Source organism: Canis lupus, chromosome 10 (assembly GCF_011100685.1).
Source record: "Canis lupus familiaris isolate Mischka breed German Shepherd chromosome 10, alternate assembly UU_Cfam_GSD_1.0, whole genome shotgun sequence".
NCBI lineage: Eukaryota > Metazoa > Chordata > Mammalia > Carnivora > Canidae > Canis > Canis lupus.
Window position 1 is genome coordinate 63,042,571 of NC_049231.1, and position 16,418 is coordinate 63,058,988.

Here is a 16,418-nt window from a genome sequence, read left to right on the forward strand (position 1 = left end):
GGAAAGCAAACTGGTGCAGACATTGTGGAAAACTGCATGGAGTTTCCTCAAAAAATTAAAAATAGAAGTATCATATGATCTAGTAATTCCACTACTGGGTATTTACCCAAGGAAAATTAAAACACCAGTTCAAAAAGATATATGCAATCCTATGTTTTTGTACCATGATTTAGAATAGCCATGATATGGAAGGAATCCAAGTGTCCACCCACAGATGAATAAAGAAGATGTGGTATATATATAAAATGGAATATTGCTCAGCTATAAAAAAGAATAAGATCTTGCCATTTGCCACAACATGACCTAAAGGGTATTATGCTAAGTGAGAGAAGTCAGACAGAGAAGGACAAATACCACATGATTTCACTTATATGTGGAATCTTAAAAAAAACAAAACAAACAAACAGAAACAGAATCATAAATACAGAGAATAAACTGGTGGCTGCCAGAGGGGAGAGGTTGGGGGATGGGCAAAACAGGTAAAGGGGATTAAGAGGCATAAACTTCCAGTTATAAAATAAATAAGTTATGGGGATGAAAAGTACAGCCTGGTGAATACTACCAATAATACTGTAATAAGGTTGTATTGTAACTACACTTACCTTAGTGAGTATAACTTAATGCATATAAAATTGTCAAATCACTATGTTGTATGCTTGAAACTAATAAAATGCTGTATGTCAACTATGCTTCAATTTAAAAAAAGAAAGTTCATAGAAAAAAAGTTTAAAAATAAAATTGCATTCCTTACCTCAGGTTTATGGATTAGCCACTGAAGTAGGAGAACTAATGACCCAAGTATATTTTCTTCACCCCAAATGACCTTATCGGTATTTCTTCCACTATCAAAAGCAAAAAACAAAAGGACCAAATAAACCTCTCATAGGACAGATAAAACTATTATCTGCAATGATCTGGAGCCATCAAAGTGGGATAAAAATAGATTGAATTACTCAAAGACTGCAGGGTAACAACCAACCCCATCCACTCTTCATCTTTTTCTATCCTCCGACCCACAACGTAAAATTGTAACTACAAAAAGACAGGAACACAATTTGGAATTATTGTGATAATTGTTATAGGGATTAACCTTATTATGAAAAATTTCCTATGTGTTCAAATAATGTAATGGAAAACACTAGATGTGAAAACTGTTAGTTCAAAAAGAATGAATAGGGGATCCCTAGGTGGCGCAGCGGTTTGGCGCCTGCCTTCGGCCTAGGGCGCAATCCTGGAGACCCGGGATCGAATCCCACATCGGGCTCCCAGTGCATGGAGCCTGCTTCTCCCTCTGCCTGTGTCTCTGCCTCTCTCTCTCTCTCAATCTGTGACTATCATAAATAAATAAAAATTAAAAAAAAAAAAAGAATGAATAGTTTTTGCTCTAAAAAATTTCAGACCACTGGGTGTTATACTATATGTTGGCAAATCGAACTTAAATAAAAAGAAATGGGGACGCCTGGGTGGCTCAGTGGTTGAGCATCTGCCTTCCGCTTAGGGCGTGATACGGGGATCCGGGATCAAGTCCCACATCAGGCTCCTTGTGGGGAGCCTGCTTCTCCCTCTGCCTATGTCTCTGCCTCTCTGTGTGCCTCTCATAAATAAATAAAATAAAATAAAATGTAAAAAAAATTCAAATCAGGTGTACCTTTCATTATTTGCTCTGTATTAAACAGGTAACGTACATTATTTCATTTAATTTTTACAGCTATCCTGGAGGTCAATTTTAGTATCTCCACTTTATAGAGAAGGCTTAGAGAAGTTAAGTCACTTACCCAAAGTCACACAAATGACATTACCATGATAATAATGGCAAAGTCAAGTCTAACAATTTCTTATTATTTTGTGTATAGATGCAATACCTTCAGTAATTACTTTATGCCGGCATTATTTGAAAATGGTCAGCTTAGCAAGGATTCTAAATAAGTTAACAAGAATTATCTTAGTTTGAAAACAAACCCCTTATGTTTTGATAGGATTTGTCACAAAGTGTTTTCATTACATTTTTACCACATTCTTTGAAGTAGGGGCACAGATATTCTAGAAAAGGAAACGGAGGCACAGCACATGGTCTCTATGTTACAGCCCCTCTCCATTGCTCTGAGTTGTGTGCTTGCATGTCTGGGCTGTACACTTGAATAAAAGCCCTTTGAGGGATAACGTTCTGCCTATATTCTCTTTACGGGCCAGTGCCAGCAACCCCATGGGCACTCCATCAATATTTTCATCAGCTTTACTGAGGTATAATTGACTTATTGTAAACTGCACATAAGGTGTTAAGTTCTGACATATGTACACATCTGTGAAACTAACATGACAATCAAGGTATTAAATATATCGAACATATCCATCACTCCCAAAAGTTTCCATGAGCATTTATGAATGAACAAAGCTCAAATCTTTAGACTCCTAGGATGGTGCTGCTACTCTTATACTTGATGAAAGTCTATGCTTTTGTAAGTTATTTGTGTCTGTTGTCTGCTGTTGTATATTTATGGAAAAGAACATAATTGAAGATAAAACATTTTATTTGTAGAAGCCAGAAACATATATTGCCTGAAGCACATATGGAGTCGGCCATTTGAGAATTCCAACACCCTGCCTGCTTCCTGATGAATCACCAACTCACAGTCCTTCCAGAGACTTTGCCTTGGTCCTACTCTGGATCCCGGGATGCACCCAGGTTTGTTGTCTTTATAATCACTTCTCTTTTTGCTTTCTCAATGGCAATTTTTAGCGGTACTCTTGCCATTTGCTGTCTCAATTTCTGTTTATCTGCTAAGAGTGGTGGTGAAACTCCTAGATTCCCAATCCAGACCGCCTGGGTTCAAATCCTAATTCTACTACTTAGAAGCTGTAGGGCTTTGGGTAGGTTATCTGTCTGCACAGAGCCTTGTAGTTTAACAGTACATTTTTGGTAAATGTTACATGAACTATTTTCTCTGAGAAACTGGCTTATATACTATTCAGCCCACATGGCAGAAATGTCCAAAACTCCTGCTTCACAGGATCCCCCCTTCCTCCCACCTCTCATTTTTATATCTGTCCCTTTTAAGAGACTAGTCCATTAAAAGCAGAAATCTAACCAATAATATAATGATCTAAATTAGAAAACAATTACTGTGGCACCTAGGTGGCTCAGTTGGTTGTATCCAACTCTTGATTTTGGCTCTGGTCATTATCTCAGGGTTATGAGATCAAGTCCTGAGTCAGGCACGGAGCCTGCTTAAGAGTCTCTCTCCTTCCCCTCCTCTGCCTCTCTTCCCCCACCACTTCTCTCTCCCGCTAAGGAAAAAAAATTACTAAAATTAGTTCAACTTCTCTATTTCTCTCTGGAAACAAGGAATATTTTAAGATTAATCTACATAAAGGTTTTAAAATATTTTTGACAAGTATATGTATATGTGTGTGTGTATATATATACACACACACATATATACATATATAGTACATATATATATATATATGGATAAGTGTGTATGTATATGAACACACACAGGTATAGAACAAATTTTATTACTTAAAGCAGACATTCAAAATCTGATATCCAATATTTTTAAAATAGTGAGTTATTCACTTTTGATGACATTGTTTCATTGTACATAAAGTTAAAATATTAGCTAGTGTCATCTCTCCTGATATATAAGAGCTAATAAATTCACATAAACAAAGCAGTCGTATCAAGTATTTTATTTGTCTAATTTACATATTATTTTTAAAATTTATTTAGTTTTTTTAGTAATCTCTACACCCAAGATGGGGCTCAAACTCATGATCTCCAAGACCAAGCAGCACATGCTCTTCCTATTGAGCCAGCCAGGTGCCCATTCTTTTTTTTTTTTTTTTTTTTAATTTATTTATTTATGATAGTCACACGGAGAGAGAGAGAGAGGCAGAGACACAGGCAGAGGGAGAAGCAGGCTCCAAGCACCAGGAGCCCGATGTGGGATTCGATCCCGGGTCTCCAGGATTGCGCCCTGGGCCAAAGGCAGGCGCCAAACCGCTGCGCCACCCAGGGATCCCCAGGTGCCCATTCTTATCAAGTATTTTAAACTGTCATTGAAAGGATGAACACCAAGAGTTCTTCATTGACTCCCCCATTGTTCTTAGGATAAAGCTACTGTCTCCTCTCTTTGCACCTCCTTTCTCATGATCAAAGTTCTTCCAAAGAATTGTCTATGCTTAATTTCTAGTGACTCTCCTTTCTCCCTTGAGCCCACTCCAGTCCGGTCTTCCTCGCACTGTCATCAAAACTGCACTTATCAAAATTACTAATGACCTCCATGCAATCAAATCTAAAGGACAAATCTCAGTTCTTACTTCATTCTACCTATAGGTAGCAATTGACTTATTTGGTTGTTCTTTTCTTCCTGAAACACTATCTTCCCCTGGTCTCCCAGATATTCTCCTCCCTTGGTTCCTCTCCTATCTCAATGGCCTTTTCTTCTCTGTATTCTTTGTTGAGTTCTCCTTTATCTTCCCAGCCTCTAAAAATCAGAGTGTCAGGTCTCATTCCATAGATCTGTCTTCCAATCTATACACACTCATCATTGGAGTTCTCATCCAGATCATGACTTTAAAAATCTATATGCTATTGCCTCCCAAATTCATACATCTAGCCCAACTTCTTCTTTTTTTTTTTTTTAAAGATTTTATTTATTTATTCATGAGAGACATAGAGAGAGAGAGAGAGGCAGAGACACAGGCAGAGAGAGAAGCAGGCTCCATGCACCGGGAACCCGACATGGGATTCGATCCCGGGTCTCCAGGATCGCGCCCTGGGCCGAAGGCAGGCGCCAAACTGCTGCGCCACCCAGGGATCCCTTCATCTAGCCCAACTTCTAACCAAACTCCAGACGTGTTTACATGTCCAACAGGCCATATAATATCTCCACTGGGATGTCTGCAGGCATTTCAACAAGCCCAAAACTAAACCAACAAGCCCAAAACTAAACCTTCTGCCATATATTGCTCCTCTTTCATCTTCTCCGTTTCATAAAAGTAATAACACCATTCTTCCACTTGCTCAGGCCCAAACCTTGGAATCATTTTTTACTCCTCTCCTCTCACATCCCAACCCAATCCATCAGAACGTCCAATTAGCTGTACTCACAAAATTTAATCATAATCACACTATTTCTCATTACCTCCTCCTCTGCCACCTTAGTCCAAACCTCCATAATCTCACTTATGTGGTTCCCTCACTCAAATTTTTACCCAGTGAAGTGATACTTTTAAAATGTAAATTCAATTATTACTTTTCTGCTTAAAACTCTTTTATAACTTCCCATTCTAGGGCAGCCCTGGTGGCGCAGTGGTTTAGTGCCGCCTGCAGCCTGGGGTGTGGTCCTGGAGACCCGGGATCGGGATCGAGTCAGGCTCCCTGCGTGGAGCCTGCTTCTCCCTCTGCCTAGGTCTCTGCCCCTCTCTCTCTGAATAAATAAGTAAATAAATCTTTAAAAAAAAAAAAAATAACTTCCCATTTTACTCAGAATGAAAAGTCTTTAATTGTGACCTATAAGCCCCTATATGATCTGTCTCTACAACCACCATCTGTATCAACTCTTTGACTTCATTTCTCCTTCTTGCTCAGCCCACTCTATCCATAATAGTGTCCTTGCTATTCCTTATCCATACCAAGCATACTTTCAGGGCCGTTATACTTCTAATATTTTCCAGATATTCATATATAATTCTCTAACTTCTTTTATCACCTAGGCCTTTCCCAACTATCCCAAATAAAATAAATCCTCTCATCTCTTTCAATCTCCTATCCTGATTTATATTTATAGTATAAAAAAAAACACTTTATTTTGAAACAATTGTAGATTCATATGCAGTTTTTTTTTCTTAAGATTTATTTATTTATTTATGTTAGACACACAGAGAAAGAGAGAGAGAGGCAGAGACACAGGAGGAGGGAGAAGCAGGCTCCGAGACTCGATCCTGGGATTCTGGGACCCCAGGACCGCACCCTGGGCCAAAGGCAGGCGCTAAACCGCTGAGCCACCCAGGGATCCCCAGATTCATATGCAGTTGTAAGAAATAATATAGATAGATTCTGTGTGCCCTTTACTCAGTTTCCTCTAATGGTCACATTTTATAAAACTATAGTACAATATCACAACTAGGATACTGACATTGATACAGTTAAGATCCAGAACATTTCCAGAGTTCCATCACCACAGGGCTTCGTGTTGCTCTTTTATAGACACACCCACTTCCCTCCAACCTCCACCCCCTCTGTCACCCCTGGCAACCACTAATCTCTTCTCCATTTCTATAGTTTTGTTATTTCAAGAATGTTATATAAATGGAATTATACAGTATTAACCTTTTGGGATTGCCTTTTTCTAGTCAGCATAAGTCCCTGGAGATTCATCCAAGTTGTTGTGTCATAGCATTTTTTTTTACCACCTGACATATACATTTATTTGCTTATCTGGCTAAGTTCCTTGAGAGCAGGGAATCCATTTTGTACATCATACTCATAATGTAGACATACAATAAATATTTGTTGAATAAATAAAGTTCAAAGTCTTTAACATGGCCTATAAGACCCCAAATAAAGCATGCTTACCTTTCCAACCTCATCTGGCATTTCCATGACCCCCCCTACTCTCTGCTACCCCAATCCCATACAGATCCCATTTATGGTAAGTTTGCCTGCATACTCTGGTTTTATCACATTTGCTGTTTTGAACAGTGGTTTTCAAACTTTAGGGTGCATGAGAATCATTTGAATGGTCAGGCTTTTTTTTTTTTTTTTTAAGATTTTGCCTATTTATTTGAGAGAAAGTATGTATGTGAGCAGGGGGAGGGACACAATCTCAAGCAGACTTGAGCCCAATGTGGGGCTTGATCTCAGGACCCTGAGATCATGACCTGGGCTGAAACCAAGAGTCAGAGACTTAACTGACGGAGCCGCTCAGGCGCTCTGGATGGTCAACCTTATTAAAACACAGATGTTTTGATTCAGAATTTTTGATTCAGTGGATCTGTGATATGGTCTGTGAATCTGCATTTCTGAAAGGTCCCAGATGATGTTGTTACTGGTCCATGAACCAACCATACCTTGAAAATCACTGTTAAGGGACCCCTGGGTAGCTCAGTGGTTTAGCGCCTGCCTTTGGCCCAGGGCGTGGTCCTGGAGTCCCCGGATTGGGGATTGAGTCCCATATCGGGCTCCCTGCATGGAGCCTACTTCTCCCTCTGCCTGTGTCTCTGCCTTTCTCTTTCTGTGTCTCTCATGAATAAAGAAACAAAATCTTAAAAAAAAAAATCACTGGTAGAACATTTATTTCCCTCTCCAATTCACCTGCCTAATTTCTTACCTCAGTCCTTCCTTCCCTCACCCCAGAACATGGTGTTTCGTGGCACACTGTACTTTCTCTTATCACAACACTTGTCTCATGATATTGTAATATCCTATTTATGTGTGCTTCTCTACCACCAGACTGTGTCCTCAGCACCTAGCATGGTTCAACACAGAGTAGACACTCAACATATACAGTAACTGATTTGGTTCCTTAATTTGGGTACTTTAAAAGACAACTGAAATAAGATCTTCACAGTCAGAGGATATTTGGAAGGAAGGGAGTCTATGTACTAGAAATAAAAACCTCAAGGATACCTTCATTGATAGGTTGAAGGAAAAATACAGCAACTTTTTAAGGTAAGATTTTAAGGAACTGTTATCGCTTATTGCAAATCTTTTCAACTAAAACACCACATACTGAAATAATGACTGATGACAAAACTCAAGAATGCGAGTTAATGGTGTGCCTGGGTGGCTCAGTTGGTTGAGTCTGACTCTTGGTTTCAGCTTAGGATATGATCTCAGGGTTATGGGATTGAGTTCCGCTACAGTTCCAAGCTCTGCACTCAACACAGTCTGCTTGAGATTCTCTCTCTTTCCCTCTGCCCCCTTCCCTGCTCTCCCTTTCTCTCTTAAAAAAGCAAAATCTTAAAAAAAAAAAAAAGAATGCAAGTTAAGATACTTTACCCATTCCTTTTTCAATAATTATTTCAAAGTCTGTACTTTGTTTTTCTAAAAGTGTACTCCTCTGCCTTCAAACTAAACATCCCAAACCACAGGACTATCTAACACAGCCAGGACTTCAAAGAACTCGTTCACTGACCCCTAGAGCTGGCCAGATGTTTAATTCTGAATGTATTTGCTTGCATATGTCTATAAACCATTACCTAAATTCCAAAATCCAGGAAAGCTTTATTTTTTAAAAAGATTTTATTTATTTATTTGAGAGAGAGAGAGAGAATGAGGAGGGAGAAGCAGCTCTCCACTGAGCAGGGAGCCCAATGCAGAACTTGATCCCAGGATCCTGGTATCATGACTTGAAATGAAGGCAGATGCTTAATCAACTGAGCCACCCAGGTACCCCCAGAAAAGCTTTAGAAACCCAAAGTTACTCATATGGTTAAGGCAAACTCATTTGGCAGCAAATCTGACCTGAACATATATACGGATATAATATAGGTTATATAGCCTTTATTTTATCCTATTTTGAGTTAATACTAATGCATTCTTGTTGGCATGAACAACAACATGTTTGATCATAAAATGCTGCTCTACACTCCAGAGATATTACAAAAAATATGGTATATGCATTATATTCCTGTCTAAAAATCTCAACAATTCTGAGTTCTGAAACACATCTGGCCCAAAGGTTTTAGATAAAAGAGAATGTGCCTATATTAAGTCTGAGATATCAACTTCTCTTATTAATCTTTTTTTGGTCTATTGTATTCAAAATATTTACCCAAATAATGCCTTCTATTGTTTTATTATTTTGTATCTGAAAAACTGGCCTTATTGAAAATAGCTTTCCTCATTTTATCTGTTTTAATATCAGCTAAATGTTGTTGAAAACTAAGTTTCTATTCATATGAGACTTTCTTTTTTAAGTCAGGTTACAGGAAATTCTATACTTCTTGGGATCCTTGTGGCTCATTTCCATCAGATGAATCACCATCATCTTCACATGAATCATCGGCAGAACAATTGAAAGTATAGAACTGAAAAATATATCTAGTAGGAAACTATTTCAAAATGCATTTGAAAGACTAATTCACATTTACAAACCACTGACATTCAGCAGTCTGAATTGATGAAAGTAGAATGTTTATAGATTAAGATGTAAAGGGAAAACCAATAAACATATCACCATTATAAAGAGCAAAAAAAGAATTAAAATACATTTAGAAATGAATTGAACAAGAGATGTGCAGGATATATGTAAAGAAAATGCTAGGGGGATCCCTGGGTGGCTCAGCGGTTTAGAGTCTGCCTTCAGCCCAGGGCATGATCCTGGAGACCCGGGATCGAGTCCCACGTCGGGCTCCCTGTGTGGAGCCTGCTTTTCCTTCTGCCTGTGTCTCTGCCTCTCTGTTTCTCTCTGTGTCTTTCATAAATAAATAAATAAATCTTTAAAAAAAAAAAAAAAAAAACAGAAAATCTATTAGGAAACCAAAAAAAAAAAAAAAAGGGGGGGGGGTGTAAATCAAAGGGCCACCTTTTTATTATTTTTTAAAAGATTTTTTATTATTTATTTATGAGGGACGAGAAAGAGAGAGAGAGAGAGACAGAGACAGAGACAGAGAGAGACACAGAGAAAGAGGCAGAGACACAGGCAGAGGGAGAAGCAGGCTCCACACAGGGAGCCCGAAGTGGGATTCGATTCCCAGTCTCCAGGATCAGGCCCTGGGCCAAAGGCAGCGCTAAACTGCTGAGCCACCAGGGTTGCCCGGGGCCACTTTTTTAGATGAATAATTGGTTTCAAAAGGAAGAGAAGTCATTCAGGTGAGCTTAAAGAAAAAGTAGTTTATTTGAGGGAAGAGAGGTACCTTATGTAGATCCCCAAGAGCAGAAAGGGCAATAGGGTCTTAGTAGGGGCAAAACAGGCCATGGAAAGCCCCAGAATCCCATGCAGCTACCCTGCCACTCTCTTATGGGATTCTTAGGGCCTGACTGCCTCTCTACAGGCCTGCTTTCTCTGCGCTACCTCTGTGTGGGTCAAACCTCTCTCTCTGCTTTACTCTTGCGTTACCACTTTCTAGGTCAAGAGACCAGGTAAGACTAATTGCAAATTTCTGGGAGAAACCATCTGATTGGACCAGCTTTTCTACCTACTCCCTGGTCTGATCAGCTATGGCAGAGGAAGGGAGGATTAAGTAGGTATCTACTCATTGACAGAAGATAAAGATGCAGATTGGGACGTGGGGGAGTAATGCAGACAAGCTGAATGGCATGTCATTATAGATCAGCAGATCCATATTGTGAAGAGGCAATATGACAGATGTACAGAGCATAGGACCTGTTTCCTGACCTTCAACAAGTTCTTTAATCTCTTTTACGCATGAGTTTCTTCATCTGTACAATGAGGATGATGATAATAGAGTCGTGTAGATTAAATAACACAAGTAGCACAAAGTAAAAAATACAGATTATTTTTATAAATATGCCCATCTTCCCTAAGTTCATCTATAAAATTAATGCAATTCCAATTAAAATTACAACTGTTTTAATTTGACAAAATAAGTTTACAGTTGAGGCACCTGGGTGGCTCAGTGGTCGAGCATCTGCTTTCTGCTCAGGGCATGATTCTGGAGTCCTGCATCAGGCTCCCTGCATGGGGTCTGCTTCTCCCTCTGCCTCTGTCTCTCTCTCCCTCTGTCTCTCATGAATAAATAAATAAAATATTTTAAATAAATAAATAAATAAATAAGCAAACTTTTAACAAACAACTTAGAGATGAATTGTATTCTTTGCTATGTTAGTCATCTGGCATCACATGTTCTTTCTTTCTGTGAGAGTTTTCTTTTTTTCCTTCAGCAAATTAACAGCACAGGCCATATTAAAACATGAATTAAAAATGGTAATAATATTTGTAATTATATTTCACACCAAATTAGTATCAAAACACTTGTAATTTTTTTTAAAGATTTTATTTATTTCTTCATGAGAGACACACAGAGAGGCAGAGACACAGGCAGAGAGAGAAGCAGGCTCCATGCAGGGAGCCCGACGTGGGACTTGATCCCAGGACTCCAGGATCACACCCTGGGCCAAAGGCAGGCACCAAACTGCTGAGCCACCCAGGGATTCCCAGAACACTTGTAATTTTTAAAACATAAACATCCCAAATTTAAAATAAACAAGTAATTTACTGGCAATGCACAAAAATAGAGCTAATAAATATATGAATAATGTTCAGTTTTATACTTAGTCAACAAAATGCAAATTATGTGGAGGCCGAGAAAAATCAAGGCCATTCCACCTCAAGTTTAGCATTAGCACAAGTACAGCCATCTTAGGCCCCTGTGAATAAGAGCTGAACTTTATAGAAAAAACTGCAGAATGAAGCCCATATCAGAAAGACAACAGAGCTCAGAATTTCCCTAGGCAGAGAATCCCATATCAGAAAGACAACAGAGCCCACACCCGAGGTAGGAAGTCCCATATTAAAATGAGAACAGAGCTCAATGCCCTTAAAGCCCCATATCAGAATGTAAACAGAACTTGAGAAATTCCTCCACCCCTTCTGAAAATCCCCTAGACCAGCCTATAAATAACCCAGCTGTAACCCACTTCGGGGTCCAAGTCCCTGCTCCGCTGTGTCGGGTATACTTGGACCCAAGCTCGAGCTTGCTAATAAACCCTCATGCGCTTGCATCAGTGTCAGCTCCTTGATGGTTTCTCGGATTCGCAATCTTGGGCACAACAATTATAATTTTTAATTTTTGAATTGAATGAATTAACATATAATGTATTACTAGTTTTAGAAGTAGAGGTCAGTGACTCACCAGTCTCATAACACCCAGTGCTCATTTACATCAAGTGCCCTCCTAATGTCCATCACCCAGGTACCCCATCTCCCCACCCCAACAAAACGCAAATTAAAACAAGATGACGAAGATGATAATAATGTTCAAAAGGTGATAAAGATCCTCAAGCCTGACAATGTTGAAGATTAGCAGGTGGAAAAGTAATAAATACATTTCAAGGGTGGAGTCTGGTAACATCATCTATAATCTTTTAAAAGTGTGCATTCCCTTTGATCTAGTAATTATATCTCCATGAACTTATTGTATGGAAATAATCAGGAATATGTACAGATTTATGTAGGAGAATAATCATCTAGTAGTGTTTTTTTTTAATGAGTATGATTTTTTTTTTAGTTTTTTTTTTAAGGTTTTCTTTCTTTCTTTCTTTATTCATGAGAGACACAGAGAGAGAGGCAGAGACACAGGCAGAGGGAGAAGCAGGCTCCATGCAGGGATCAGGCCCTGGGCCAAAGGCAGATGCTCAACCACTGAGCCACCCATGTGACCCTTTTTAAAAGTTTTTTATTGAAGTTCTAATTAGTTAACATACAGGGTAATACCGGTTTCAGGAGCAGAATTTAATGACTCATCACTTACATATAACACCCGGCACAGGGGCAATGGGTAGCTCCATCAGTTGGGTGGCAGTTCTTGACTTCCACTCAGGTCATAATCTCAGGGTAGTGGGATCAAGCCCCACATGGGACTTGGTGCTGGGCGCGGAGCCTGCTTGGTATTTTCTCTCTCCCTCTCCTCCTCTCACCCCGCCTGCTGCTCTCTAAAAATAAATATATATGGTTAACACACAGGGCTCATCCCAAGTGCTCGCCTCAATGCCCATCCCCCAGCTCCTTCCCCTTTCCCTCCCACCCTCTCCTATCTTTATGCTTTCTTAACTAAATTCCACGTGTGAGTAATCTCCTATGACCTTTGGTCTACCTCTGACGTATTTCACCTAGCATACTACCCTCCAGCACCCCCCCCCCCCCGCATCATTGCAAATGGCAAGATTCCACTCTTTTTCGGGACACCTAGAATTGTTTGTACACGTGAGAAACTGTAAATACCCTCGAAGACAGTCAAGGAAGGGACTGCTTGAACAAACCCTATCCATACAGCCATTTAAAATGATCCTATTTACCTGGAAAGACAGGAGACACTGGTCTTTAAAAACAAAAAACAAAACAAAACAAAACCCCAGAAAACCATGTGCGTGTGTGAGGTCTCCCAGGTTTACACAGCAGCGTAGTAATTCTTTCTGGCAGCCGGGACTGTGGGTGAGTTCAACTTTCTCTTATAAACGTTTCCGTACTTACTACCAGTTCTGCAAGGAGCAGGCACTTTTTGAAAGCAGTTTTCTTCTCACAATCGTTAAACTACAGGTAAAGTATTACTTTGCGGGAGGGGGGGAGGGGCGGGGAGCGGGGCGGAGGGGCGGGGCCCTGGCCGGGGGCGGGGCTTCCCCCGCAGCACGCAGCCCGGAAACACGTCACGCGGGGCCGCGGGAATTCTGGGTAACGCAGCGAGGCCGCATTACTGCAGGCGTCCTTAGCCGTTTGAGAGGAGACACTAATACCGCTTTCCTTTAACACCACATGTGCTGTGAACGTGAGCTCGGGACGTTGATAACCCGGGGACGTCGGGACGGTGAAAAGGGTTTTTTTGAACGTGAAAAGATGCCTTCCTCGCTTCCCGCGCTTCCCCCACCACACGCGCGCTTACACCCGCTTCGCCTCCCTCGGGAGGGGCTCCGAGGCTGCCCCTGGGCAGAGCGTTGCTACGGGCGACGAGCGAGCGGCGTCCCGCGAAGGGAACGTCGGCGGGCGGGCGGGCGGGCTATTGTATTCGAATGACGCCCTTGGAGCGGGACGGACGCGCGCGGAGCTGGGGGCGTAGAGGCGAGGCGCGCTCTGATTGGCCCGGCTCCTCAGGCCCCGCGCGCGCGTGCGCAAAGGCGTCCCCGCGCGCGCGCCGCTCTGCCTCCCTCCCGCCCTTGCGGGGGCGCCTGGCTGGGACCTGGGCGGAGGGGGTGTGAGTCGTGCTCGGCCTTGCGCGGGGAGCGGGTTGCAGGAGTTCAGCGACGCTGTCTGCCCCCCTCCCCGCCCCAGCACGCGAGGCCGGGACTCCGGGGGAGGAGGGTGGTGCGGCCGCCACCTGCGTAGCCGGGGGTCCCGCTGCACCCAGCAGCACCCAGCAGCACCCAGCTGCACCCAGCAGCCCTGCGAGCTCCTCGCTTGCACGGCCGCAGGGCCTTAGGTGGAGAGGCCCGGGACTCCGTGGGAGCCTGGCGGACCTGACGAAGCTGGTGTTTGCGGTGGACGCTCATAACCGCTGTTTGAATGGTTATCATTGAAAATAAATGGTCTTTGGGTTTGAGGTATCAGGGCATTTAGGTAGAAAGGTTGACAGGAGCTCTTTTAAGGCAGTCTCTCTGCATTGACCTGTAGAAAATCGGTCCCTGATTTGCTACTTTTAAAACAATCCGCAAATCCACAAATAGTGTTGTAACATTCATTCTGTTCTCTTGAGCTGATTATCTTAACTTTATGGTGATTGATTAGTAGCTTTACAGTAAAAGTCGAATGATTCAGTCCTAGAGGTGGACAAGAATCATATAAAGTTTGGGGAAAATAAAACACCTCGGGGAGGCTCGCAGATCAAAGATTTCTGGACCGGGCAAGGCTCGCAGATCAAAGATTTCTGGACCATCTGGTGAATGACGTTAAAAGGGAAAATTAAGAGTTTGCTCATCTACAAAGCTCTTAAGGCTTAAGTAGCTGTTTTAACCACAAATTACATGATTAAGTGATGGCAACGGTATGGTAGATTGTATCGACACATTGACTATTAGAATTTTTAAAAATCTGTGGATAGCAGAGAGCCTTTTGCTATTGCAATGCTGTTATTTTTTTTTTAATTTTTATTTATTTATGATAGTCACAGAGAGAGAAAGAGAGAGAGGCAGAGACACAGGCAGAGGGAGAAGCAGGCCCCATGCACCGGAAGCCCGATGTGGGACTCGATCCCGGGTCTCCAGGATCGCGCCCTGGGCCAAAGGCAGGCGCCAAACGGCTGCGCCACCCAGGGATCCCTGTTATTTTTTTATCCTTGGAATATTAAATGAAAATTTTTATTTCAAAAACTGCAAAAGTTTGAATATAATTACACATTTGAGGAAGAGACACTTAAATCTTAATATTTGAAGGTTTTTAAATATAAAATGTTCAAAAGATAATTAGATATAAACAGGCACATTAGAAAATACAGATAAATCATAAGTTAATACCACTCTCTAGAGGTAACTGCCGTTTATATTTTGCTATCTTTCTGTTGCTCTTTCCTATCATATATTTTACAAATATAGAATCATGAAACAGTAATATACGTAGAGACCAACCTGTGACTTTATCTAAGGCTTATCACTATGAAGGACCTTCCTTTGTTAGATATTTCTGTATTGGGGTTGTTATAATGAGCAAACATTTCTAGTCAGAAAAAAAGATTCAATCCCCTCCCCCCCGCCCCATTATCTGCAGGGCATACATTCAAGATCCCCAGTAGATGCCTGGAACTGGTAATAGTACCAAGCCACATAGATACTATGTTTTTTCCTATGCCTATATAGCTATGATAAAGTTTAATTTATAAATTAGGCACAGCAGGAGATTAATAAGTAATAAAAACAATTATAAGAATATACTATAATAAAAGTTATATGAATGTTGGTCTCTTTCAAAATATTTTATACTGTACTCACCCTTTTGTGAGGATATGAGCTGGTAAAATGCCTATGTGATGAAGTGAAGTGAATGATGGTCGTATTGTGTTGTGGCGTTAGACTATTGACTACATCACAAGAAGGATCACCTGCTTCAGGACTGAGGTTGACCTGCCTTGGTGACTGAAATCTCAAAAAGTGAAACCGTGGCTAAGGGAGGACTACTGTATTGAAAAGAAAGGATATCACTCAAGTATTTTATAACCAAAAAATAGATTTTTTCTTAAAGATTTTATTTATTTATTCATGACAGGTTGAGACACAGGCAGAGGGAGAAGCAGGCTCCGTGCAGGGAGCCCGACACGGGACTCGATCCTCGGTCTCCAGGATCACACTCTGGGCCAAAGGCGGTGCTAAACTGCTGAGCCACTCAGGCTGCCCACACAAAACCAATTTTAAAAGAATTCATAGGGATCCCTGGGTGGCGCAGTGGTTTGGCGCCTGCCTATGGCCCAGGGCGCGATCCTCTAGACTCGGGATCGAATCCCACGTCGGGCTCTCGGTGCATGGAGCCTGCTTCTCCCTCTGCCTATGTCTCTGCCTCTCTCTCTCTCTCTCTCTCTCTCTCTCTGTGACTATCATAAATAAATACAAATTTTAAAAAAATTAAAAAAAAAATAAAAGAATTCATAGGGCACCCCGGGTGGCTCAGCGGTTTAGCGCCACCATCAGCCCAGGGTGTGATCCTGGAGACCCGGGATCGAGTCCCGTGTCGGGCTCCCTGCATGGAGCCTGCTTCTCCCTCTGCCTGTGTCTCTGCCTCTCTCTCTGTGTCTTTCATGAATAAATAAAATCT

General features: G+C 41.4%; 1 protein-coding gene across 4 annotated transcripts in view; it reads right to left on the reverse strand.

Moving 5' to 3' along the window:
* The window catches only part of LOC102157173 (basic proline-rich protein-like), a 52,620-nt gene extending 39,373 nt beyond the window's left edge, over nt 1-13,247 (reverse strand). For 2 of the 4 annotated variants that reach the window (XM_038551370.1, XM_038551369.1), the window contains exons 1-2: nt 12,986-13,247; nt 752-842 (exon numbers count right to left, since the gene is read on the reverse strand). In XM_038551370.1, the coding sequence (XP_038407298.1) occupies nt 752-842; nt 12,986-13,053 (159 nt within the window). In that variant the 5' untranslated portion in view covers nt 13,054-13,247. Of the gene's footprint in view, nt 1-751; nt 843-12,441; nt 12,623-12,985 lie in introns of all 4 variants that reach the window. The other 2 variants (XR_005366101.1, XR_005366102.1) reach the window with 2 other exon arrangements.
* Nucleotides 13,248-16,418: the final 3,171 nt, after the last annotated feature.